The 27,238-nt window shown below is 39.7% G+C and overlaps 1 protein-coding gene across 1 annotated transcript; it reads right to left on the bottom strand.

The window, feature by feature from the left end:
* On the bottom strand, positions 1–25,735 carry LOC125447463 (A-kinase anchor protein 8-like). Its single transcript, XM_048521826.2, has 13 exons — positions 25,614–25,735; positions 22,094–22,141; positions 18,936–19,140; positions 16,112–16,592; positions 12,594–12,705; positions 11,606–11,664; positions 9,601–9,643; positions 6,246–6,312; positions 6,008–6,149; positions 5,708–5,813; positions 3,945–4,075; positions 2,345–2,440; positions 1–1,485 (listed from the first exon to the last, which is right to left on the bottom strand). Exons 1-13 carry the CDS (start codon positions 25,630–25,632, stop codon positions 1,072–1,074), a joined length of 1,923 nt encoding a protein of 640 aa, XP_048377783.1. The 5' UTR covers positions 25,633–25,735; the 3' UTR covers positions 1–1,071.
* Positions 25,736–27,238: the final 1,503 nt, after the last annotated feature.

Below are 27,238 nucleotides of genomic sequence, written 5' to 3'. Positions count from 1 at the left end.
TTACATTGGAAGTTTTAATTAACACCACTACAAACTGATTTACAGTTGTGTATAAAATTGAAAACAGTGAAGTAGAGTCAAAGTACATTTGCATTTAAATAGCCTAAATAAAGGTTGCTGCTGCATAGAAAAGCAGGGTGGAATTAACCCAGAGATAATGGAATTTTATTATCTTGGAATTAACCCAGTACAGGAAAAATAAATGCAACAACTTTCTGCAGCTCATACAATGCTAAACCACACTGCATTCCCACTGAGCCAAGCCATACTTGTTTTCAATTCAACATTACTCAATATTGAAGTGTACTTGATCACATGCCAACTGATCTGCATTTGGTTTGAAAACAGTGGAGGTGCAAATGCTTTAAAAACACTAGTTGGGCTGCCAGTTGGGTTGGTGTTTGTATATTAAATGTAACTTGAAACCTTGAGACAGCCTACACCCTGCAGGAATGCAGTATTATTGCCCTGAAGCATTTCTAGAATTTCACAATAGCTCGTTCACTAGTTAGTGCTAGACTTGTATCTGCAGTTATAAAAATCAATTTTAAAACAAGCAACATGCTCAGAAGCACCATTCACCATCTTCATGCAAGAAAGCTAATTATTACAACAAAATATTCTAAGTCATTCAAATCCTGCTACATATTTACACCTCATCTGTACACAAACCAAAAGAGATTTTTTTTAAACCCAGTGTCTTTGTTTTACAACTGGAACAAATCTGGATTGTGTAGCTTTGAATCAAGATTTCTTGACCTTGAGTTAAGATCAGAAACTTCAATTACTGCAAACAAACTTCATGCCAGTCCTTAGTTAGTAGGGATCAATTGAACACCACATTAATCACATTACAGGAACCAAGTTTATTTTTTTTAAAAAAAAATTCACAGATGTAGAAGTAAACTCAACTTGGTTTTAGCCATATCGGATGAAACTGCAATACAGCAAGTGAACACAAATCTACTGGCAAGTTTAAAACAATGAAATTTTTAAACTAGTATAAACCTCAATAGCTGGTATGTGATAGAATTATACATCTGCATGTCTGCAGAAAGTTGTACTATAAGTTTACTCCAACTGTTCTTCATCTCCTTTCAGCATCTCATCTTCCTCTTCTGCTGTCAATTCTGGATCCTTGTCTTCAGCTGCCTCCCCAATGAACACTCCAGCCCCTGCCTCTCCCTCAGCCTCCTCTCTCTCTTCTGTGGCTCTAGCCTCTTCCTCTTCCTCCTCAGCCTCTTCCTCCCCTCCAGCCTCCTCTTCTGCCTCCCCAGTTTCCTCTTCTGGTGCTTCCCCTACATTTTCTTCAGATGGATCTATCATTTCTTGCTTTATTTCAGTGACAACATTGTCTCCTGTGTCTTCAGTCTCCTCTTTGTTCTCAACATCCACAGAGCCATCCTTTGTACCATCACCCTCTGCAGTAGCATCAGCAGCATCTTCCTCATCTTTGTCTGGATCATCAGTGAATGGGTTCTCACCCTACAAAAACACAAGTACAGCAAAACTTCAATATTTAGTAAATCTGTTGTAGGAATTCTATTAATTCCCCAACAGGGGGGCAATTAGCTATCCAAGTCTTTCTTTCAGACAAACAAAATCTTAATCATCACTTGCTCAAAATGCCTTTCCTATTCAATAATGTGGAGGTAGATTGTTTTAAAAACAGTACAAGCAGTGAAAAGTTCAAAACACAAACCTGGTATCATTAATGTTCCATCAAGGTTTTACACATGTTTTGTTAATAATTAAGAATATCCCATTTCTTCGTTAAAACAAAACATACTTTTATTCTGTTCAGTTATACTTATATTGTCCATTAGGATAAATAACTTGCTCAACCAAGCAACCACAAACTATCAATAGTTGGTCCAATTAAACCAACTTCTCAAATACTGCAATGTCTGAGTATTCAGTTGAAAGTGCAATGAGAAAGCGCTCTGTTTTAAGGAAAGTTGCATTATTATTTAGCATAAATCACTTGAATAAAGTATGTGATGTGTAGCTTCATTTTATGTTTCTATTACTATTTGATAAAGCAGCACACTCCTGTTCTCGTCAGTGCTAAAAAATAACATTTTACTGTTTTTAAATTCTAGCTGGTGACAAAAATGAGTACTGGTGATTAGGACACTTTGTACATTTGTAGTTTACATTTAGCTGTAGTGGAAAATGAGGGGACTTATCTGTAAGGCAGAATCTTCAAGATGGCCATATAGTCAACAGCATGTTTGAAATCTACATCCCGTGTTATGTCTTTCAATCCAGAATTAACACCAAAATAAATTCTTTCTGCAATTAGTTGCCGCACAGAACTAAAACCCTTGAAGACAGTAGTTACCTTCTTGTACTTTTCTAGCATTGCTGCAATGTTACGGTTATTCAAGACACTCCTAGCAACAACAAGGCTGCCCTTCTTGACTTTCTCCAACATTGCCTGGTAGGAAAGAGATTGTAAAGAATAATCAATGAGGCTGGTGATTCCTTGCTTTTTTTTGGAAAAATTCTTACTTCACCTTTTTACATGACTTAAAAGAAAGCTGTTAATTAGACAACAATTGGGTCATGTTATTAAAGGCACATAATTGCAGCATCCACCATACTCAAGTCAAAACATTTAATCCACAGGTTTAGAGAACAGGCCTGGTTGAAGCATACAACAGCTTTCACCAACACACCCCATTCTGCTACTGTATAGCATATATGAACTAGCACTGAAACTTGGGCACAAGCAATCAATTACCATGTGCCACTTCTCTACCTATATTTGTGATGAAGGACTAATCGCTTGCACAGAAAAAGGCCTACTGAGACATCAGGCAAAAACCACCTAGCACTTGGTCCACAGCTTGTAAACCCTGTACATCTTAGTGCTTATTTAAATGTTAAGAAGGTTTCTGCTTCCACTTTCTCTTCTCCCCTGCCACAAAGCCTTCTACCTTAAATCTGTGACTCCTCCCCAAAAAAACTACTTTAGAGGTTAAAGTTATTGGATGGACTTCCTCAGTTATATAAAAAAAATTAAACTGAGGAGGGTGGGGAAAAGCTCTGACCACAGCAATCAAAGTTCCAGTATTAATTCTAGATAAAGGCAAGAGACTTGCTATCGCTAAGGAAAGAGAAACCTTAAGTGCAGCCTACATAGTGAATATCAATAAAAAAGCAGTCTCCTGAACACCAAACTACAATGATGATGACTTGTGATTTCCTCATTCGTGAACCTCCCATACATCTAAGACAGTTGTGCATCAATCTGCTAGATATATGATGTTAAACAGAACTGAAGATTAACAAGTAAATCCAATATATCCCCAGAATGTAGACTAGGCACTGTACAATGCCAATTCGTAAAGATCAACCAAGACACCTTTGTAATCTGTTTTCCCATTAAATAACTAAAGCAGTTATTCTTTCCCGAGGTGTTCTGGGAGTGGGTCAGTCTGCATCTCCCACAAAAAAAGGCAAAGCCTTGTTAGTCTGTGCTTCCAATCACTGATCACACATAATCGAAATATCAAATGTTGTTTGCCAGTTTTCCCCCACCCTCCCCCAATAAAGGGTGGAAAATGGAAATGGATCACTCAGTTCAAGTCCAGAGATGTCAATATCCATGCAAGACAACTGTCACGTTCTACAGTTACGATTAAGTATTGGCACATACAAATGACACTAAATGAAATTACTTTTTCCACAGTAAAGGGGTAATAAAGGGTTTTAGAGTGACTTGAATCAATGTCCTTGCTGAAAGTATTACTGGCTAACACATACCATAAGTTGGAATCTGTGGTACCCTTTGTCTGCTTTTCTTAAAAAATTGTTTTTCCCACTTTTCACCAACTTTGTGGAAATCACTACAAGAAAAACATCTTAAAGAGAACATTAGCCTCCTCAATAATCTCTCTGCAATTCCAAATCTGCTTCACATATTAGACAGCACTTACTCTGCGGTTCCAGCCGTGATCAGGTGATTTCAGATGTCGCATAAGGACAGCATTCTGGATGGGTATAAACAGATCACAGGCAACACAGTGTGCTGCCTCCACTTTCTTCATGAAATGTTCCAGACCAACATCTACAAAAAGAGTCACAAAGGATTAGATACAGCAACCGAAAGCAGAACAAATTCAAAAGAGGTTTCTCAAAACTGAAAAGGAGGGTTCCTCAACAAGGACAATAACAATGAACAAAAACAAGTTGCTGGAAAAGCTCGTCAGGTCTGGCAGCATCTGTGAAGAGAGTTAACATTTCAGGTCCAGTCACCCTTCTTCACAGCCATGGGAAAGGCAAAAGGTTTAGAATGAGATATAGGTACAGGATTAACCTGTTTAAATCAACCAGGTCCACCAGAGAGGTGCTTGACCTCCACTTTGCCATCGGTACATTGAAATGTGGTCAATGTCTGCGTCTCAGCAAGCATTGGCAGATGGAAATACCTATCTGCTGTTTGGGATCATAGATTTTCAATCAACTGTTCGGACAAATTATATGACATGCCTGAGACAAGTGGGACTTTAAACCTGGATCTTCTGGCCTAGAAAACAGAACAAAAATTACTGGAAAAAGCTCAGCAGGTTTGGCAGCATCTGTGAAGGAAAAAACAGTTAACGTTTCAGGTCCGGTGACCCTTCATGTTTTTCCTTCACAGGTACTGTCAGACCTGCTGAATTTTTTTTTCAGCGATTTCTGTTTTGTTTCCTGATTTACAGGATCTGCAGTTCTCTTTTGTTTCTTCTGGCCCAGAGGTTGTTCCACAAGGTCCCCTGCTTGGGATTGTACCCTGGATAAAATGTTGAATTATTGGTAGTGGAGAAACTGGACAGCAAATCTGAAACTATTTGTTACAGCAGTTCTGATGTGAGACATGATGAGAAATAGTTGTTTAAACACCTGTGAAGATAGTTCTAATTCAGTACGTTGCATGTGGTTTCAGATTGGGTTGAAAAGACAGTTTGAAGATAAATTTTTCTTATTGTAGATGTGTTGCTTTCAAATTCTGTATGTTCTCATTCTGCAAACTGGAGATTCAATTACACGACTACAAACAGCTTTTTAAATGGTTAAGATTAGGCACCCTTTAACCTGTGTATCAAAATGTGTATAGGTTGGGTATCCTTTATCCACAGGTCTTTGTTTTTGGGAAGACCTGAAAAAACCCAAACTCCAAAGCACCCAAACAGACTTGTAGGTATGGAATTCAAACCCTTTTGAGGGGGAAGAAAACCTTCACTTGTAACAGACAGAAAAAAGCAGCAGGCTTGATCAATTACACGAACCACTCACGTGTTCCCAATTGTCTCAGGCATGTCATATAATTTGTCCAAACAGTTGATTGAAAATCTATGATCCCAAACAGCAGATAGGTATTTCCATCTGCCAATGCTTGCTGAGACGCAGACATTGACCACATTTCAATGTACCGATGGCAAAGTGGAAGTCAAGCACCTCTCTGGTGGACCTGGTTGATTAAACAGGTTAATCCTGTACCTATATCTCATTCTAAACCTTTTGCCTTTCCCATGGCTGTTAACAGTGTAACATTTTATAGCTTTTCTGTAAAAGGAGATCCAGAGGCCACAAAATAGAGTCTCGACTAACAGTCATATGAAAATGCAATGCCCTGAATTTGGAAAGCCAAACATTAAGTAGGCTGTCCTGTTTACAACAGCAAATCTACAAGTTATGAAGTTCACCAAGTCCAACATACCTTGTAGTAAATCTTGCTGCTGCATCAGCTGCTTTCTCAAGATAGTTTTGTCTCCAATTTGCTCCCGACGCTTCTGAGTTTTTTGGATCTTGTTTAGGATATACTCCTGGAAGAGATTCAAACATTAAACAGCCCACGTGAACAATGGATTATATTAACAGCCCATTTTTTTAAAAAAAGTAATTACACATAGCTATCTTAAGACTGTTGTCTGTGATAGCCAACAATTCATTAAGAAATATAATAAAGTGAGATTAATTTAAGCAAGCAAAACACAAAAGGAACCAGTTGGATACATACATGCAAGAAGTCAGCAGTCTGTTTGTCAAGTCTGGTCGCAATGAACTTGAAAGTTTCCTTGTGGAACTTGCTATCCACATGGGAAGAAATATCCTCATCTTCAAAGGTTCGGAACTTACAAACCGAACAGGCATACATTATCCTGTAGCAAAAGATCACTGTCTTTAAAGAGAATCTGCAGAGTTTAAAAATAGCAGCATAGAAGAAACCACCTATCAACACTGCTCCCAACACATACCTTTCTGCAAGACGGTCACGATTCTTCTTTGGTTTGTTCGCCTTCTTCTTTTCTTGCATTGTAGGAACTAATTAAAATGAAATCACTATTTCAGTATATTAGGCAGTGGCTATCCAGCTCCTTAGCATTTACAGTTTACATCAGTCAACTTGGCCAAAGTCATCAACATCCAATGTTCAACTCTTCCTGTTGGCAATGCCTTTTTGAACAAAGGTCCAAGCTCAGCTGAAGTACTGCTTAATGGACAGCACTGTTTTTCTTTTTTAAAATATAGTCTTACCTAATTGGCCATTTTAGATATCCAAAATAAAAACTGACCAGTGAGCAATTACTCTACAATAATTACCCATTCGAGCTGGAGTTTAACGTTGATTAAAATACACATGCTAAAGACAAAGTGTCTAATTGCTATTGACAAAACAAAAACAAAAATTACTCATTAGCTGAATCCCAGTTTAAGCAATGTTAATTTGTTGTGCTTCAGTTGTCTTTCCCTACTTTGCCCTCATTGTAAGTTCTACACTTTAAAATAGGAACAGCCATCTTGTTCAAAAACAGAAGCTGCTACAAAAGCTGAATAGGTCTGGCAGCATCTGTGGAAAAAAAAAATCAGTTAGCGTTTTGGGTCTGGTGACCCTTCTTCAGAACTGATGGTAGCTGGGAAAACATTGGTTTATATGCAGAGGGGAATGGGGTAAAGAGTAAAATGATAGAATAAAAAGATAGACACGAAGAGAGAAGAGCAGTTGGACGAAGAAGTTGATAACAATTTGGCTAGGAGGGAAATAGCTGTTAATAGGGACTGTCAGTGACTTAACACCAAGTATTGTGTAATGGCAGTGATGTGATAAGGTCTGGTATGTGGGGCAGGGGGCTAGGACATGAGAAAGTTTAGGCCCTAAATTTTATGAACTCAACATTTGAATCCGGAAGGCTGCAGAGTTCCCCAAGCAGAAAATGACATGATGTTCTTCCAGCTTGGGTTGAGCTTTGCTGGAACACTGAACGCTGAAGCAAGCCAGAGATGTTTGTCAGGGAATAGGGTGGCGTGTGGAAGTGGTAGGCAACAGGCAGTTCAGGGTCTTTTTTGTGAGCAGAGCAGAACGTAGATATTCTGCAAAGCTATCACCCAGTCTACACTTTGTTTCCCCAACATAGAGGAGATCACACCATGAGCAGCAGACGCAGTAGACTAGATTGTGGGAAGTGCAGGCGAAGTGTCGCTTCACTTGGAAGGCATTTTTGGGCCCTTGGATACTGAGGAGAGAGGAGGTAAGTGGGCAGGTATTGCACCTTCACCAGTTGCAAGGGAACGTTGTTGGGAGGGAAGGAAGGAAAAGTGGACCAGGATGTCCAGAAGGGAACAGTCCTGGCGGACAAGGGAGTGTGTCTCTGGTGGTGGCCTCTTCCTGGGGGTGGCAGAAATGACGTCTGATGATTTTCTGGATGTGGATGCAGTCCCGTTACATGCACATTCCCCACCAGGAGGGTCTTAGGACTCTGCTTCTTCCTGGAGTAAAGCCCTGAATCATCCCCACTAACAACCTCCACTTGGTCAAGCTTGTCCTCACCCTCAACAACTTTTAACTCATTTTCTTCAGGTCAGAGGTATGTCCCCTGTAATGCCTGTCTCTTAAGGGGGTATGTGGGACATTGCTTGTTCTGCTCCTATTTTGGCCCCCACCCACAACTCTTTCACTGATATTTTGATAATCTAATTAGTGTTGCTTCCTTCTTGTCTGGAATTAGAAAAGTTCATCGATTTTGCTTCCAGTAACCACCATGCCCTCACTTCAAGCTGGTCTCTCTCTGACTTCTCTCTTCCCTTGCCCAACATCTGTTTCCATTTCTGGGGAAAGACTGACCACTAATGTAAACTATAAATCCAGGGACTCCCACAGCTACCTGGAATATACATCCTTACACCCTACTTCTGGTAAAGGCCAGATTCCATTCTCCCAGTTCCTCCGTCTCTGTCGCATACATTCAGATGAGGCCGACTTCAACAAGGGAGCCTGCAAACGTCTTCTTCCTCACAGAGGATTCCCCAGCACTATTGCCGACAGGGCCGTTAATCAGTCCAACCCATCTCCTACACTTCAGCCTGACCCTCTCTCTTCCCTTCTGCAACAGCGATAGAGTTCCACTTGTCCTTACCTACCAACCCACCAGCATCCAAATCCGGAAGATCATCAGATGCCGCCACCACCAGAAAACACATTTCCCACCACCAAACCTTCCACTCCCCCCGGCCGCCTTCAGCAGGGACTGTTCCCTCTGGGACACCCTGGTCCACTCTTCCTTCACTCCCAACACCCCACACACAGCTTCATGGCACCTTCTGCTGCAACCAGTGAAGGTGCAACACCTGGCCATTTACCTCCTCCCTCCCCAGTATCCAAGGGCTTAAAACATACAAAGTGAAGTGTTGCTTCATCTGGAAGGTAAGCAGCAAATGCATTGGACTAGATTCTGCAAAGTGCACATTTCCTCTACATTGGGGAAATGAAGTGTAGACTGGGTGAGTGCTTTGCAAAACATCTACATTCTGCTTGTAAAAAAGACCGAGCTACCCATTGCCTGCCACTTTGACACACCACCCTACTATTCCCTTGCCAACATGTGTCTTTGGCTTGCTGCAATGTTCCAGCAAAGCTTAATGCAAATTGGAAGAACACCACCTCATTTTCTGCTTGGCGACCCAGCGGACTCCATATCGGATTCAATAATTTTAGGACCTAAACTCTCCCATTTCCTAGCCCCCTAACCCACACAACAGGCCCTGTTATCACATAGCCAGCCATTAAACACACTACCTGTTAAATCACTTAACAGTCCCCATTAACAGCTATTCACCCCCTTACCCAGATTGTTATCAACTCATTTTTCTATCCAGTGGCTCTTCTCTCTTCAGGCTCTAACCTTTACCCTATTGTTTACTGCCTACACCAGCCCCCTCCCCATTTTCTGCATATAAACAGTTTTTCTAATTACCATCAGTTCTGACAAAGGGTCACCAGACCAGAAGTGTTAACTGATTTTTTTCTTCAGATACTGCCAGACCTGTTAAACTTTTCCAGCAACTTGTTTTTGTTCCTGATTAACAGCATCCAAAAGTATCACATTTTGACTGAGTAAGTGTGTCAAACTGTCCAGAGTTAGGCAGTTCATCATTTACAGAAACTCAGTTTAACCTTTTAGAATATTCACTCGGCCAATCAAACAACATAGCTGTGCAGAGCAAGTGACAAGACAAATCAACAGGAAAAAACTAAGAGAAACTTAACATGTTGAGCAGAGGAAGGGGATTAAAAGACTCATGCAGAGAATTACACAAAGTAAAATATGATCTTACAGCGTTTTGGTTTCTTGTCCTCAGCCTCTTTGCCTTCACCAGTCTGGGAAAACAAAAAAAACATATGCATTAAGTCAACATTATAAATCAAGCTCCAAGAAGTGTTGCAACTGAAAGCAACACACAAAAATAAACCAATAAAAAGGTAAAGACAAATAGATCCCATGTTGTTGTGATGCCTGATGCACCAGACAATCCAGCTTAGTAATAGTACTGATTGCGATATTATTAAAAAAAAAGAAAGCTTTCCAACAAAATGTACTTTTGAGATAACAATTATTTGCCTATAAAACTAACCGCCGAAAACTAAATTCAACCTCCAAAACAAAAAAAAAGCGACTTGTTTAAGAAATACATTTATTTCATGTGGAAATATAAACTGGGGAAAACATGAAAGTTTGCACACTGCATTGTACAGAGAGTGTAATAGTTTTGTTTTCACTTCCAAAAAAAAAAGCGATACTGTGTTGTCTTCATTCATTGGTCACACGAGGTCATGTAACATTTGGAGCAGAGATAGTAGGAACTTCAGATGCTGGAGAATCCAAGATAACAAGGTGTAGAGCTGGATGAACACAGCAGGCCAGGCAGCATCAGAGGAGCAGGAAAGCTGACGTTCGGGCCTAGACCCATCTTCAGAAAATCATTTTCTGAAACATCAGCTTTCCTGCTCCTCTGATGCTGCTTGGCCTGCCGTGTTCATCCAGCTCTACACCTTGTTATCTAACATTTGGAGCTGCTGGACTTTGACACTTGAGCCACAATGGCACCAACTATCTCAGTTGCAAAACTGACTCTGCAACAGCTTAGCAGTTTGTCACAGAACTGACAAGTGAGATGTTTCACCCAGACCTCTAAAAAGCCAAAACAGGTCAGTATCTTTTTCCTCCTGCTCCTCTCTTCTCCCTTCCTCTCCCTCTCCTCAAAAGAAATAATAAACATGCATTTAGCTTTGTGTTTGCGCAGGGAAGAACTTTTAAATCCAAATGATCTGCTACTGAGCAGAGGTCAACAGCAGTCAATGTGATATCACCAAACAAAACTGACAAAATCACTTTATTCCAGGCATACATTTGGACTCCAGAACCACCAAATATGTTCTTTGCAAAAACTGCCTATTCTCTAAACTCAATTATGAATCAGTGCATGAATGTGGATTTAACAGATATTATTTAAGTCTGCACATTATAATCCATTCACTTGTTACAGTGCACACATCTATTATAAAATATTTTGTTTCCTAGTTCAGAAACCTGGTAGAAGTCAGGCAAATTAAGTGATTAAGTTGGACATTTATACATTTGTTCTGACTTATGCAAGAGCTGGACCGATTTCTGGCATTAATGGCATAAGAATGGCTAACTCTGCTCATCCATATTTACGTTAGAAGTACAATCAACATTGGCCCATGACTTGGTAACTTCAAATCTCCCAGAACCTGTTTCCCAGTACTGGAACTGGCTTAAGTGAGGGGGGGGAAATGCATTTCTCCACATCAATCTTACTTATACATATGAATCCTGTGGATTTCTGCAGGATTCACAGAAAATATCAGGATTGCAGAACCTTGACTGATAATAGAATAGGTTGTAGTATCCCCAGAGAGCACAAATTAAGAGTCAAAATCCACATCAGAAGTTGACAGTCAGTAAGATTTTAATTGACAACTGCAACAAGCAAAGTTCTGCATGATGTCACCTCAACTTATTAAAATTGTTGGTTGTCTGCCAGGACGTTTACCAAATCTCATGCTGTGGACACAAGTTTGTATTGTAAGAGACAATTACCTACTTCTCCCTTTACTCTTACCACCATTAAAGGTAATGAAACAGAATTAATCCCATAGAAATTAAACAGCTGCAGTGGTTAAGCTCTGTCATACTAAAGCAAATAGCCCAGCGACATTCATGCAGAACATGATGTTCCATAATCAGTCTCTCAAATGATTGAGTATTTGCTTATAAAGACAATGCTCCATCTCAGCAGTAAACAAGTAACTACTTACAACGCCATCCCCAGCTGCATCTCCAGCACCATCTCCAGATTCACCACCGTCATCTTCTCCTGAAATTGAGTCATTTTAAGAATACTATTACACGATGCAGTTCATGGATCAGTCACTTGAACCAGCGTAATGCATCGAAGAGGTACAAAGCAATCAAAACACAATATATAAAACTTATGTAGTGACGGATCTGTTTGAACATTTTGTAAAGACTGCAGTTTCAAAATAGTAAACATATAAAATGCTCACAGCAGAGCTAGCCAGCGTCACAGAATGACAACATAAATGACTGTCTATAGATTGTCACTCATTGGTTCGAATATTGAGTAGAAGACATTTGTGAAGAGTTCAGTAATAAAATGGTTAGAATCTGGAATGGAATGTAGCCTGAAAAGATATTGTGGAGTAGGTTTAATCTAGTTCAATTTAAAAGGGAATTGACTTATCTGAAGAGGATGAACGTTGCAAGAGAGAGGAAGAATAGCATTATGCACAGAGCCAGTACAGACACAATGAGCAGACTAACTCCCTTCTGCAGCTTAACAATTCTTAGATTCTATGAAACCCACTCTGGATAGACTATGGGACAGTAAAGCATTGCCCAACCAAGTCAATCCCATTTTCACCTTGAAGCAACAAGCATGCCCAGCAGGTGGCATGACTTAAAAATCAGGAGGAAAATTGACCTTACCTGCCATTCTGAATAGATAATAGCTTGTAGTCTTCAACTGTTGACTTGATCCTGACCTTAGCTCTTAACAAGTTGAAATATACTGGATAGCTGAGCAAAACTTAGTAGCCAAATGTCAAGTGTCAGCATGCAGCTGTATCAGTACAGATTTTCAATATCTTGGAGAATACAGTTTTTATAAAGGAAGATTAACTAAAATTTAAAATGCAGAGGGCAGAGGTGGTGTCGTGAAAATGTCAGACAACACTACTTATACTTTAGGGACAGATCGCAGGGCGGACAGAAATAGATACATACCTGCATCAGATCCATTAGGATCTTCAGATTTTGCTTGTTTATTCTCTGGTTCATCTGTACTGGCTGTGGAAAGCTTTCTCTTCCGTCCAAAGCCTGCATTCACTTTCTTCATCTGTTAATAATCAAACAGAGATCAATTCTCATTCTTCATTCACAAACAGCATTTAAAATACTTCTAAATATGGCATTGATTAGATCTCGCTTGTAGGATCCACACAAATGATTTTCAAATATTCCAACGATTAATGCTCTGGACTCCACAAATATAAAGGAGTTATATTTGTGGAGTTCAGAACATTTTTTGCTTCCCATTTAATGATTTAGGATACACCCTACCTTGGTTCTCTGGACAGGACACAGAACATTCCACAAGCTAGCTAAGTTTGACCCAATATTTGTTGTCCCATTGTTTTAAAACAAGGTGGAAAGAACACTTACTGATAAATTGACGATGCTGGACAACAGTCAGACTGTACAGAACTGATCAGATTTCACATTTCGTGAAAGGGGTCATTTCAAAAGTAAAATCTAACCTGTTCTGTGCAAGACCTGCTGTTATTTCCTGTGACTGGTACATAACCAAACAATTTATGAATGAAAGCAAGAGAGAACAGAAAGTTATCCAATACACTTCACACAGACAAAACATCTCAGACCTCAAACTCATGGTGAGAATGCCATTCTGTGTCAGAGACGTCACTCACTTCTTTTGAAAGAAATACTTTTGCCACCATAATCAGATGCACACTTGTCTGTGTGCAAATGCACCATACGAGTAATGCCATTATTTTTGTATGTGGTAGCCACTGGTAGTCTGAAGTCTCAGTAATAATAGCCAACCTCTACTGAAATAGGCTGACAACCATGGAAGGAAGAGAGCAGAAAACATTAAAAGGTCAAATAATCATTACTATATGTATCAGTAGAGCAAAATCTTGCAGAGAGCTTAAACTATTCTCCAGCTTTTAATAGCAAACTCAATAAAAATAGATATTTGTCTCTTTTAAAGAAGGATACTAATTTTTCAGATTTTTAAGTGACATTGAAACCAAGGGTTTCAGCTGAATCCACATACTATTTTGAACAAACTGAATTGCTCAGTATTAAATACTGACTTATTAGAACAAAGTAATGAGCTTGTAAATTGTATATCACAAGGTAAAAATATGTATATCCCTTCCCTTGGTACATAAATATGATTTCATTTAACAAAGGTTATTATTAAAAAAAGAGACAAAAATCAAATCTTATCGTCGTGTACTTGTCTAGATTGAGGCAAAAACAAAAACTCTAGAAAAGAAACAATATACACAACATGCCAAGAAGATGCAGACTTGTTGGACAACAGTTGACAGAGCTACAGCATGACTAGTTAACCACTGAGGTCTACTTTGATTGGTCAGGGCACTGCCAGGGAGATGCAGCAGACTGCTGGCTCCAAAGTCTTTGCTGCAGTGAAAACCAGTTGAAAGCCTGATGAACACAAGATGAAAAATACTTGATCCTTTGTCTCATTTAAAGCAACTTGTTTTTCAACAAGTTAATATCCTCCATGAAAACTGTCTGAGTTACATCTAGCAGGAAGAATATTTCTGTGTTTCATTTAGTAATGCACAAATCCTGTAAACTAGGGCAAAGTAAAGTAATTCAATTTATTAAATTTTATTGGCCGCATATCAACTCAAAAGGACTAAGTGCAGACTCAGAAACAAACTCCTAAGACAAAAGTTGAAAAAGAAGGATTGTTGCATAGAAAGACAAGTGAGTACCAGAGATAGTAGAATTGCCTCAGCATCAGTTATTTTTTCCAGAAAATTTCAATCAGAAACATAGTGAGGAAGAATCACTTTTAAAAAAAGTATGCTCAAAAAGGTAAATATAGAGACAGGATTTAAAAATTAAAAGGAACCTGCTAGAAAGATTATTGAAATTCAGGGCAGGACTTCATTTCAATTCAGAATCCAGGCTCTGAAAGAATAGCTCAAACAATTAAATTCATTGGATTCCCAAAGGACTGGAAAATATCAAAAGCAAAACACAGCTGATGCTGCAAGTCTGAAATGAAACAAAAAAAAGTGGGAATATTCAGATTTTGCAGCCTCTGGACACAAACAGACTTAATACCTCAAGTCAGAAAAATCAACCTTAATATCCCCATCTTCAAACTTTACAGTTGGGAAGATGTTTGAAAGTATTAATATGGACATTATAGGAACATAAAACATGTTTGCCTGTTTTTCAGTGTACAGGTGGCAACAAACGCAAGCATCACAGGCTAATTGAAAAAAATTCGAACAGATAGCAAGTGAACAAATTCAAAAAGGTAATTTCAGCATCATTCAATGCTAGTGAAAATCACATCTGGAACACAGGCTATTTCCCTACTTAAAAAAGCTCACATTGGAGGAGTTACTCCAGAACTTCAGAGTGCAAGGGGGGGGGGGGGGGGGGGGGGGGGGGGGGGGGGGAAGAAAAAAAAAAACACTATTTCCACCCCACCCCCCCCAACCGAACAAGTGTACCATTTATATATCACAGAAATTTTGGATAACTGTATACAAGATAATCAGCAAGACAGATTCTAAAAATAGGCTCATTATTTACACTGCAAGAATCAATTTTAGATTTGTATAATTTCAACTCTGCAGAAGCCCTTGAATTTTTCAAGTTAAACTGCACCTACTCTAAATAAATTCCCAATCATACTGTACACTAAGACATATAACACTCGATACTGTTTAATGTTACATTTGACACTGCAGTACTGTCCCTTTCAAGCCACAGAGGCCAACTGTCCTCAGCTTAACTGTTTAATGTGAAAGTTTGCAAGCACTCGCCAAATCCAGGCTGGAAATAAAAAAATTAAAAATTCAAAAACAACATTAAGCACACTTCGCATCAGCTACAGGAGACTAGGTGTCACAGTCACATACAAATTTAATACAGTATTAAGCAGCATGAAATTAATTTATAAAGCTAACAAGTGAAACTCAATATTCACTTTAACAATAAGACTTTAAAACAGTAATGTTCATGTTGAAATCTATGACAGAAATCACAAAGGTGTTAAATAAATTATACATTCAGTTTAATAAAAATCTGCGTGCAAATACCCTAGAGTAAAGCAGGAATGAGTCATGACTAATTTAATAGCATTTAGGATGTGGAAATTGGTACTGCTCACCAACGATGGTTCTCAAGACTTAACTAACCAAATGCAATTCTCATTTTCTCGGTTTAAAAAGGCATGATACGATTTGGGTTATAGATGTTAGAGGATTTTTTTGTTTAAGTACTTTCAGTTCTGGACTAGTTGAAACACTGCACATGAAACATGGATTTTTCTTTGGACAAGGTGCTGGAAGTTCACATTGGTCCACTTCAAAAAAAAAGTAAAAGTTGCGGCCTTAAACTAAAAAAAAAAATCCCTCAGTGAGCAAACAAGATAAAACTTTCAGAATGCCTCATTTTACCTATTAATTACTGGATAAAATAAAAGTATTTAAAAAGGTACTTACGCCTCTGGTTCGAGTCCTGTCTCTCCTTCGCTGTCTGGCACCTCCTAACGGTCTTCCCGATCCCTGAACTCTGAACAGGTCCATGGGGATAATGTTTGGGGAGAAGAGCGAAGGGAGGTTCCTGGTGGAGGAGGCGGTGGCGGCGTTGGGGCCCCTGCCTCCCATCGACAGCTCATTCCAGCGTGCAGACATTCGCCCGGAACTTGCAGGTGACATGAAGGGGTCGTTCCGATTGGGTCTGTTATATGGAGGCCGGTCTCTAGACCAGTTCTGGCCCCACTGGTTAGCAGGGCCGTATGGGTCACGTGCTCTGTTCTGGAACTGATCTCTGCGGGTCCCGTAGGAGCTGTCGTAGTGGTCATAGCGACCTCCATAGGAATCGTTATAATCAGGCCCATATTCACTGTAACCGTAGCCAGATCTGTACAGATCACGGTCATTCAGTGAAGACCCGGAGTCGTAGGACTCGTAAGGTGTAAACCTGAAAGAGTCGCACAGCAAGCAAGGAATCTGGTCAGTAGCTGGAAAGTACCATGGTACAAGTCTGCCAAGAAGTGACAGCAGACTAAAAAAAAAACTAAACAACACAGCTGTAGCTAATGACATTTTGGCTAATTACAGAACCTATGTGGTTTGCGGTAATTAAATAAGAATTGGCTGAAATGGTCAGCCTCTAACAAACACTAGTATCGCATTTATTAAACTGCTAATTGAAATAGCAGAAAATGGGTCAGTGAAAAATGTAATTGATAATCGCACAGCATGGGTTAACAAATACAATATACTTAAGTAATGGTCCATGTTCTATAGTTTTGGCTGTGCAATTACTCTTCTTGGAGCACTGCCATTCAAAACAAGTTGCAAATGGTAAACAGCAGAATGGAAAAATCCACCAATATTTGGATTTTAGCCATTTTAAAGTTGTATGCCATGTTAACTTTTACTTGTGGATGGGAAGGGTTGGGTGGGGGAAGGAGTTAGACTATGAACTTAATGGCAACCTTAAAATGACAAAACAGATTTGTTTGACTTATAGGCTCTAATGCTTAAATCATTTACCTGACATCATTGGACACGATACCTTTGAGAACCAGATCTCATCCTTACAGTCAGCAGGAACGATGGGGATTTTTCCAACATGCTACACCGTCTATGCCACCAAGCACATTTTATTGCAGATACCTTGCTAAAGCAAGCCCTATTTACATTGCCAATCTAGAAAGTGGATTCAAATCCAGCTTGAATGGAATATCAGAGTGTAATTAATTTTACGAATTTAAATGTAGCATCTTGCTGTGAACAACTTTCTGAATTCCAGGATGGAGGAAATGAAGCTTACAAATTACTAAACAAGCTTCGTTTTGAATTACTAATCTGAATGTGTAAAAGAAATTGCAAACACAGAGTATATCAGCACATGCAACACAGGAAGAGAAGACTTAGGTGGTGTGCACAGTACAGCAGATGCCAAGTTTACAAGCAGTTAGATGAAGTCTTCCTGTCCACTAGACAATGCCAAAGATTCAATACTCCCATGGTAATTGGAATGGTTAAATCACCAACATAAAGAGGAGCTAGACACATAATAGTATCTTTGGAACAAATCATCTCTCACAACCTAGCATTATTTAATCACCTGCAGTACTCAAAGTTAAATTTAAGGTTTTGCAAAGAACTCACTTCCCTGAAAACTGATGTGACAACTCTGAAAAACAATTCTACTGTCAATAGTATGAAAACTCTCCTTATAATCAACATCAGCCCATCTTAGTACATTTAATAACATGACTTTTTGTGACCATTCAACTAAGTGATTAGATGAGTGTATACATGATTCATAGGCCTTAGCCAAGTTGCAATTAGGTTGCGTTACACTATTAAGACCAAAATCATTATAGCAATCGCTTCCTCTTCCCTACTGCAAGGAGCAGTAGGTCAGCTCATCGCATCATATAATCCAGCATTAGCAGAATTAATAAAAGACATATTTCTTAAATAGATGTACGTGCCTGATGTCACAAATCACAACAAAATTCTGCATTTAAATATAAACTTATCCAACTTCCTGACAACAGGACCTTTCTGAATTTTAATTTCTCCCATAAGCTTCAAAACAGCAAGCTTTACCAACTGTTACTTATTCTTCACATTTTACTTTAAGCAATATCCCACATAATGTGTTTCAAAAAAAAGTGTTGAACAGGAATGTTAAGAACTATACAATTAAGATGGAAGGATAGCAACAGTGGTACTAAGTTGAAAAGGTCCACAAACGAGAGTTCAGTTATTTTGCAAATCAAAAGTAGGTTGCCTGATTCAGCTACTGGGTCACCAATTCTCTCAGAACGGAATTCTAAAATAGAAATGCACTTGGTTAAAGCTGCTATTTTTAAACCGAAGCACCAAAGATCAGAACAAAAATTTTGATTCACCTGATTCAAAAACTGCCAATATAATATGGTCATGACACTTAACCATCAAAAGGAGCTGATTTAAACACCACCATCCCATTCCAGGAAGCTTCTCTGAACCTTAAATTCAGAGGATTCAATTAACAAATGACCCACTTACAAAACGAGTAATGCTATTGAAAAGGTAATTGGTACAGTAGAGCCTGAACAGCAAACAGTGAATTTTAAGCATGTAGAGCAAATATTCTAGTTGAGAAACACTATTTTGAATGTTAACTTTTGTCATGACAGCTGAAACTCATCTAAAAATACAGATACACAAAGGAAAGGTATTCTTGTATGGGTATAATGCCTTTAAAAAGGAGAGTTAAACTGCTACTCTTCCTGTTTAACACTGCATTTTCAGCAAATACCTGTTGTCCTGGTAAGAGTCTTGCACCTGGTTCTCAGTCTCTAGTTGAGAGAGCATGTCCAAACGCTTGTTGATCTTGGCAATGATGGTGTCTGTAGCTGTATTTTTAGGGAGCTCCCAAGACTTATTGCCAGAATTGTAGCCATAATTTGTTGCAGAAGTGGGTATAGTATCCTGGGTGTAACTGTAATCATAGCCATCATATTCTGAAAAGGACAGAGAAAGACTTGAAACATATAGAGAAAGACTTGAAACATATTAATACTGTACAACATATAGCCTTTTTCAGTTATTAAACTGCATTAACACTAACATATCACACTTACTGGATAGGCACAAACATCACAACACATTAACAAAAATCTGTGATAACATGATGTGAAGCCGGATGAATACAGCAGGCCAAGCAGCATCAGAGGAGCAGGAAAGCTTTACGTTTCGGGTCTGAAGAAGGGTCCTGACCTGAAACATAAAACTTCCCTGCTCTTCTGATGCTGCTTTTCCTGCTGTTCATCCAGCTTCACACAGTGTTATCTCAGATTCTCCAGCATCAGCAGTTCCTACTATCTCTGTAACAAAAATCTGTTATTGCAACTCACATCTGCAGTCTTTAGACTAGCACAGAACCATCTCTTTTGATCCAAATCATTCTCAACAACGAGGCATCTCAATCTCACCTAGACCCATTTCCCAGCATTTGGCCCAAATCCCTGTAAACCCATCCTATTCATATATCCATTCAGATGCTGTTTAAATATTATAATTTTATCCACCTCCACCACTTCCTCTGGCAGGCTGTTCCACAGACACGCCACCCTCTGCATGAAAAATGGACCCAAGGGGTAACTTTTAAGTCTTTTCGCTCTCACCTTAAATCTACATATTTTAGTTTTGGACTTCCTTACTGTAGGGAAAAGGCCTAAAAGGCAACTTTGAGATCAGGTAACTAAATATATTTGATTCCTTTAGAACAAAATCATAGAAAAGAGTGGCTAAAGTTGCAAGAATCTAAGTCTCAATGTAACAAAACAAAACTCAGAGAATGAAGTCCCAGAAGTATTATGAAGAACTGTCTCAGTTCAGCCTTCACTAATGTGATCTCATTAGAATTTGCTTTAAAACTTTTAAAACTTTCAAAGGTGGCAATTTCAAATTATTTATTGCCAACTGTTAAAAAGCTGATTAAAATGACTAATTTTTTTCTGGAATATAAAGGAGTTTTTGGCAAGGCCTGTTGACCATCCTTAATTATTAAATCATATTCTTCAACACTGCAGTCCGTCTGACAAAAGCACATCCATGGTGCTTTCAGGTAAGAAATGCCTAGATTTGATAATGAGACAGTGAAGGAACATAAATCTAAATCAGGATGGTGCATACAATACATAGCTATGGTGGGCCCACTAAGTTTCTAAACAACAGTAAACACCAGGATGTTGATACCAAACATAGAACTATCTAAAATGCTTGAGGCATAATCAGACAAAATCTGATGCAGTGACAAAGGAATTCAAGAAGATGACCAAGATCGCAGTCAAAAAGACCGATTTTAAGATTGGGATTTAGAGATCATTGAACAGAGACAATCGAAGATATGGTTGCCAAAAAGGCAGTAGTTTAGTTTGGGATTTTGGTCAGCATGGACTGAAGGGTCTGTTTCTATGCAACATGACTCTTTAATTAAATAGGTACCTCCTGCACATTTTCTATTTAAGACATTGCTGGTAGGCAAGGCAAAGTTTCAGAAGTCTCCACCAGTTGTGATCTTTGCATAGTGCTCCAAGCCTTTGCCAGTTCCAAAAATTTAAACAGCATTCTGGAATTGGGGCAAGCAAATGCCAAGTAATAGCATTCACTTCTACAGAACAAAATACAACCTCAAAAAGGCCAGACACTTGAAGCATAGTGGCACACATTCCAGTGAGAATTGGAGGAGTGGAGGGATTATTGGAAGGAAGAAGAACAATTAAAAACCCATAAAACTGCATATACCATCAGACCCACATTAGGGGATTTGCACTGGAAACAGTGAACTCAAGTTTACTTTCAAGCTTAACTCCAGAGTCTGTCAAAGCTGTTTTCTGTCAAGGTATGCCACCCAAACCCAGTTCTGATCAAAATATCTAAACAGGCTTGGAAGATCAAACAGCCTACTCTTGCTCCTAATGCATACACTGACATGTGCTTCAGTTAATTAAATCCAAAAAGGTTGGCTGTTGTATCTGGATAGCTATGCTGTCTGCAAGAGCAGCTACTGAAATCATAATGGAACCTGGGTAAAATTAGGACTGGGGTGGCTGAGGTGGCCTCATATAGTATATATTATGTAATACATAACAACATGACAAGTACCTTCACTGCAAGTTGACACAAAGGAAACATACTGGTGAAAATGGCAGAACATAAATTTACATTAGCATTTTGTTGCACCCTAATTTATCAACCAAGTGATATAAACACAGCAAAGATGTATGGTGGCCTCAACTGTCATTCACAGGCAACCCAGAATCTTGATCACTTCTAATGTCAGTGCCAAGTTAGCATGTCTCCGACTCTTATTGCCAACTGAGCAATTTACTTTGTTCACAGAATCGTAGAACCCCCTACAGTGTGGAAACAGGCCATTCGGCCCAACAAGTCCACACTGCCCCTCTGAAGAGCATTCCACCCAGTCCAATTCCCTTGTATTTCCCATGTCTAACCAAAACATCCCTGGGCACTGTGGGCAATTTAGTATAGCCAACCCACCTACGCTGCACATCTTTGGACCGTGGGAGGAAACCCATGCAGACACGGGGAGAATGTACAAACTCCACACTGACAAGTCGCCCAAGGTTGGAATCAAACCCAGGTCGCTGGCGCTGTGAGGCAGCAGTGCTAGCCACTGAGCACAATTGTTACGTATAGCTTTCACAACAGTAATCTCACTGGAACAGTGGTACGTTTTCATCATTTTATTGTAAAGTAACTTGCAAAGACACACAAATATGTGGGGTCAAATTACCAGACCAATTGCATTAATGCACCCATGTCACTGTCCCATCCAATTAAAAGCACTTAGCATTTAAATGCAGTTTTTGTCTTAGTAGAAGTGTTAACCTCGTTATAAAATATATTGTAAGGAAGGGATAGGCAATCAATAACACAGGAAGGTCTTACCCTGAGAATTAGTGGCTCCAGTGTTCCAAGAATCACCAGTTCCATACCCTGAAATGATCACAAAAAGGAATATTTAATTAAAACCCCTCTTCAATATTTCCACCAATTAAGTATTACAAAATTCATTTATTGTCTTTGCAAACAGAAGTAGCCACCACACGGCAAAGCAACAGCATGGAAAGGGAATCTTTTCAAAATTATCAAAACACAAAGACTTCTGAAAAAGTTAATCCAAAAATCGGTCCACTTGCCCAGTAAATACACGTTAATACCGGTCTGTTCTAAACCAGTTAACTGCAACCAAAACAGTTCAAACTGAACTGAAAACTCTGAAGAGAGAAACAATTCAACTTGAGCTGTTAATGCTACAGCAGTGTCTGCCGCAAAGCACAACTTGGATTTTGAGAAAGGACAGTTGAACAGCATCAGAAATGCACCTCAACATCCTGTAATTAAAATTTAAGTTCACAAAGGAAAAATAAGACTAAGACAGGACACTACGTTTACTGGGATTCAATTTTACAGGAACTAACAGAAGATAATCTTTTGTAGGTTCTAAGGAAACAGCCTACCGTTTAAAATGTTATGAAGACTATTGAAAAAAAAATCACAGAACCAATTAGCTTATACTGACTCATTAAGGATAATGATTGTGCTGGTCAGGATAGGGTTGGCAACATAGTTGGAATGTCACTGCAATATTAAGTGAGACAGCCAATCTTATGTCATGGGGAAATGGGTTCAAATCCCATCACAGCAGCTGAAGGAATTTAAATTAGAATAAATTACAATTCATTGTTCCCAAGATATTCTATAAGCATATGAAAGGGAAAGGGAAAGGAGAACCAGGGCCAGGGAGGGATGAAGAGGTAAATTTGTGCAAGCTGCTGGAGAACACTGTATCAAACAAGTACTTCAAAATCGGTCTTCACTTGAAACAAGGTGACCTTTGGTTAAATTGATACCAGTTGCATCGCCCTAATGACAGAATGGCCCTACGATCTGTTAGAGCTGTGGCAACTTTTAACTGTTTACGAAGGCCCATTTTGTCCGTGCCAAATCTTCAGAAAAGCAATCCAATTAATTAGACTTCTCTATTTCTCCAATGGCCCAGTAAGATTTTTCCCTTTAAATATTTATCCTATTCACTTGATTATAATTGAATTAGCTTTACCAGCTCCTCAGGCAAGAAGCTTCACAACAACCTGCTATCTTAAAATGTCCTCATCTACTGACTAACACATCAGTAACAGTTCTTAGTAAGGCACTCAAGTTGGATTGCAGATTCAAGCCCTACTTCAATACTCAAAAGCAAAAATCAAGGCTACCACTCAAACTCAATAGTGCAGTACTCCTACAGTGACAGAGGTTCCATCTTTCAATGTGACATTGAACCAAGGTTTTATCTACACTCCCCCTTGAATGTAAAAGATCCCATGACAGTGTCCCGATCAATATTTATCCCTCAATTGACTCAACTGTGTTTTAGTGATGTTATTATCACATTGTTGTTTGTGGCAGCTTGAGGTATGCAAATTGGATGTACACATTTTAGTGACTGCATTTTAAAAATCATTGTTAGCTGCAAAGCACTATAGGGCACCTTCCAATTCAATATGAAATACAAGTGCTTCCACTGGAAATGTGCTCTGCTTGCATTAGTACAAAAACCAACGATCTGAGCACCTCAAATCAGGTCTCCCTTTCAAGCTTTTCTAGTTTTAAGAACAAACAATTTCTCCACACAACTGAACTTTCACATGAAATCAAAATACTATGAATGCTAGAAATCAAATAAATAGTTAGCTGGAGAAAGTCAGTAGGTCTGACATGTGTAGAGGGAAACAGTTAACCTTAAAATAATCCTACATGTTTGGTCAATACTCTCATCAAATTTTGATCACTATTTGATTTAAGTCTACCACTAGATCTTGGATCCCACATATACTTTTAACACTGTATGCACTGTTCGTGCAAGCACAAGAATTGCAACATGTGCTTTTAATTCCTCCCTTTTCATCATCCAAGGTTCCACTCCATCCAAGTGAAGCAGCAATTATGTATACTTCTTTCAATTTATTACACATTATTTGCTGTTCCGTGTTCAATATTGAGGCCTAGTTCTGACTGGGTAACCAGTTTTCTATCATATCATTTTAATTGACAATCTTCTCTTGATCCCAACATTGTGAAACTAGATAAACAACAGTTTTTGTCCCAGTGGCCTGCAGACTGGAATACTTTATGTTCAGTTTGACAACTTCAGATCACAACCTCCACCGCTAACACGTACTGAGGTTCCCCTCACTGGCTTTTTCGGTTGTGCCCAATGATTCTTCACTCCTCAAGTCGCATACTAATGTATACGTCGCCTTGCACTTCATCTATACACAAACTTCTACTCTTTAGTGTGCCCACTGCCACTCTTCTGCTTCCTGAAACCTTGTATTAGTTAATTCCTACTATGTTTCCCTGCCATCCTTGAGCCAAAACAAAAGGTGCAGTTCAAAACAGTACTGGAAACTCGGATTATTTCGGCGAAAGACGCTGCCGGACCCAAAGTTTATCCACCATTCTGTTTTGCTTCCTCCCTCCTGTTCCCATTCCAAGGGAATTAAAAACTCGTACGGAGAAAAGAATGACCTCAACACCAACTCTAGAAAAGAGAAACTGAGCCTGCTTGACCTATGGGGTATTTTGTCATGGTTTCGCTCTCCATTCCACGACCCGCAAAATCCCGAATTTGTATGTCAGGGCTGTGCTCGACGAGAACGTGCATGCCTGCTGGGAACGGGGCGCGCACGTCAATCTGAGGCGCGCAAACTAGAAACAAACCTCGCCGAGAAGGGGCCGCCATTTTATAGCAACTCGATAAAAAAATTTAAAAAGGCGGAGTGAGGATGGCGGTGGAAGAAAAGGTTGATATTAAACAATCGCTGACCCAAGTACAGGAAAACGCCCTGAGCCTTTTGCTTTTGTTTTAAAAATAAAGAGGACAAACGAAGGCATATGCATTTTAAAATCCAAGGTGTTATAAAAATGCCCATGCGACTACGTGATCGCGGCTGTTTCTGACTTCGCGAACCGAATAACCCATTACTTTCCTAAGAGGATGTTTTTCAATCCAGTACGAAGATTTTAAATAAAGAGATAAGTTTTGTTGGGGGGTAAAGGGGGGGAAAAAGACACAAACCCGACGCACTGGGTCAAACGAACTATTGTGCGGCCTAATTGACAGGTCCTCCCACCAATCGTGAGGTAGCATTCGGTGGTAAGTGAGGCTATCAACCAGTCAGGAACGCTGTAGGGCGGGACGAATGGCCCCCTCGCTTCCCATCGTGTTAGGTTGGCCTCCCGTCTAACATGACGCGCCTCGAGACGGAAATAAAAAATACTTATTTTCTTCCCGTCCAGAATAAAATCCCTGACACTCTCCGAGGCGCACAATGATCGAAACTGGTCTCGCACGACAGAGCAGCATATTTCAAAAGGTCAGAAATTAACCGTTCTCTCTACCTACCAGAGTACCAAGAATCCATTTTGACTTCGTTGAATTATATAAAAAAATCCACCGCCCCGCTCTTGCAGAATTTTCTAGCTCCGGAAGGGCCGCCTACCGGCGCTGATTGGCCTACATGGTAGGCGGGTCCAGCCATTCTTCCATTTTCGATTGGGCTCCCCCTGTTGTCCATCATGGTGACGCACAATGCAGATTTGCCTAATAAGATGCAAGGTGAAAGTTGCAACCTTCAGTTTCCCGACCATTGTTCATTCAGTTACTTGTTGCAATACCGGTGGGAGGTGATGTTCGGAACGGGGTTGAAACGAATAGGGAAGCTTCATAGCATTTGGCTGGGGTGTGGGGGTTAATAGAATTCAGTAGGAGAACGAAGAGTAATAGGCCTCAGAGCGGTGGGGTGGGTGTCTCAATGCGGTTTAGGGAGCGAGATGGAGCTCAGAGCAGGGTGTATTCAGAGCGATGAAGATCTCCATGATGAGTGATAATGGGAACTGTAGAATCCAAGATAACAAAGTGTGGAGCTGGATGAACACAGCAGGCCAAGCAGAATCTCAGGAGCACAAAAGCTGACGTTTCGGGCCTAGACCCTTCATCAGAGAAAGGTCTAGGCCTGAAACATCTGCTTTTGTGCTCCTGAGATGCTGCTTGGTATGCTGTGTTCATCCAGCTTCACACTTTGTTATCTGAGATCTCTATGATATTTGGAGCAAGAAGGTCTCGTGGCAGGAGGCTGTGGGAGCAGCTGGACTCCAACGAATAGGGCTCTCGGAGAAGTGGGATGAGGGGTCATACCGTGGCTCCCTCCAAGCTCTTTGTTGTTGGACAATACTTTTCTACATGGATTTTGTCATTTCTGAAGTTTCCCTTATTCCCATTCCAATCCAAGTTATATTGTAAAGAACCTAAATAAATCCAATTTAATAGTCGTACAGAATCTGAGTGTCAGTTGGGGGGTGGAATGTTTTGGTGAAGCGTTCTGCCTTGCGCACTTCAGGAAACCTTGTAAGATATACCTGTGTAAATGGAAAACAGCCAGAGACTTTATGGTTGAGTTTATATCTATGCCTGAATGGGAGCACAACATATCTATTAGATCTTGTAATGTCAGCAGTAGTATGCAATATTTTAATCATTTCGTATTCATGTGCTTCTTACGTGAATGTAAAGATTCCCACATCATTATTCTTAAAAGGAACAAGGAACCATTTTCCAATGTTCTGGCTAATATTTATCACTTAATCATTATAGCTAAAAGGAGGAAGAAATTTGAAGCTTTTTGTCTTACGACCTTTTGAGATAAGGATCCAAGAAACAGAATTGAAGACATGACGCTAACATACAGCATTCAAAAAGAGTACTGATTGGGCCATCATTTTTCTCGATTCTGAAACTCACCAAAATGTAGCACACGCACAACTTTCGCTAACATTATTTCTCCAACGTTTCCCAGAATATGTACAGTGTGAGGAGGTAACCATAGCACCCAAGCCCTGAGGCCTGGGGCCTGCATGGAGCACAATATTCCATGTAGTCTGAGAATAACAAGGTGTAGAGCTGGATGAACACAGCGGGCCAAGCAATATCAGAGGAGCGTGAAAGCCGATGCTTCAGGCCTAGACCCTTTT

Source organism: Stegostoma tigrinum, chromosome 35 (assembly GCF_030684315.1).
Source record: "Stegostoma tigrinum isolate sSteTig4 chromosome 35, sSteTig4.hap1, whole genome shotgun sequence".
Classification (NCBI taxonomy): Eukaryota; Metazoa; Chordata; class Chondrichthyes; order Orectolobiformes; family Stegostomatidae; genus Stegostoma; species Stegostoma tigrinum.
The sequence above is the reverse complement of the archived record's forward strand: the minus strand, read 5'-3'. Positions and strand labels throughout refer to the sequence as shown.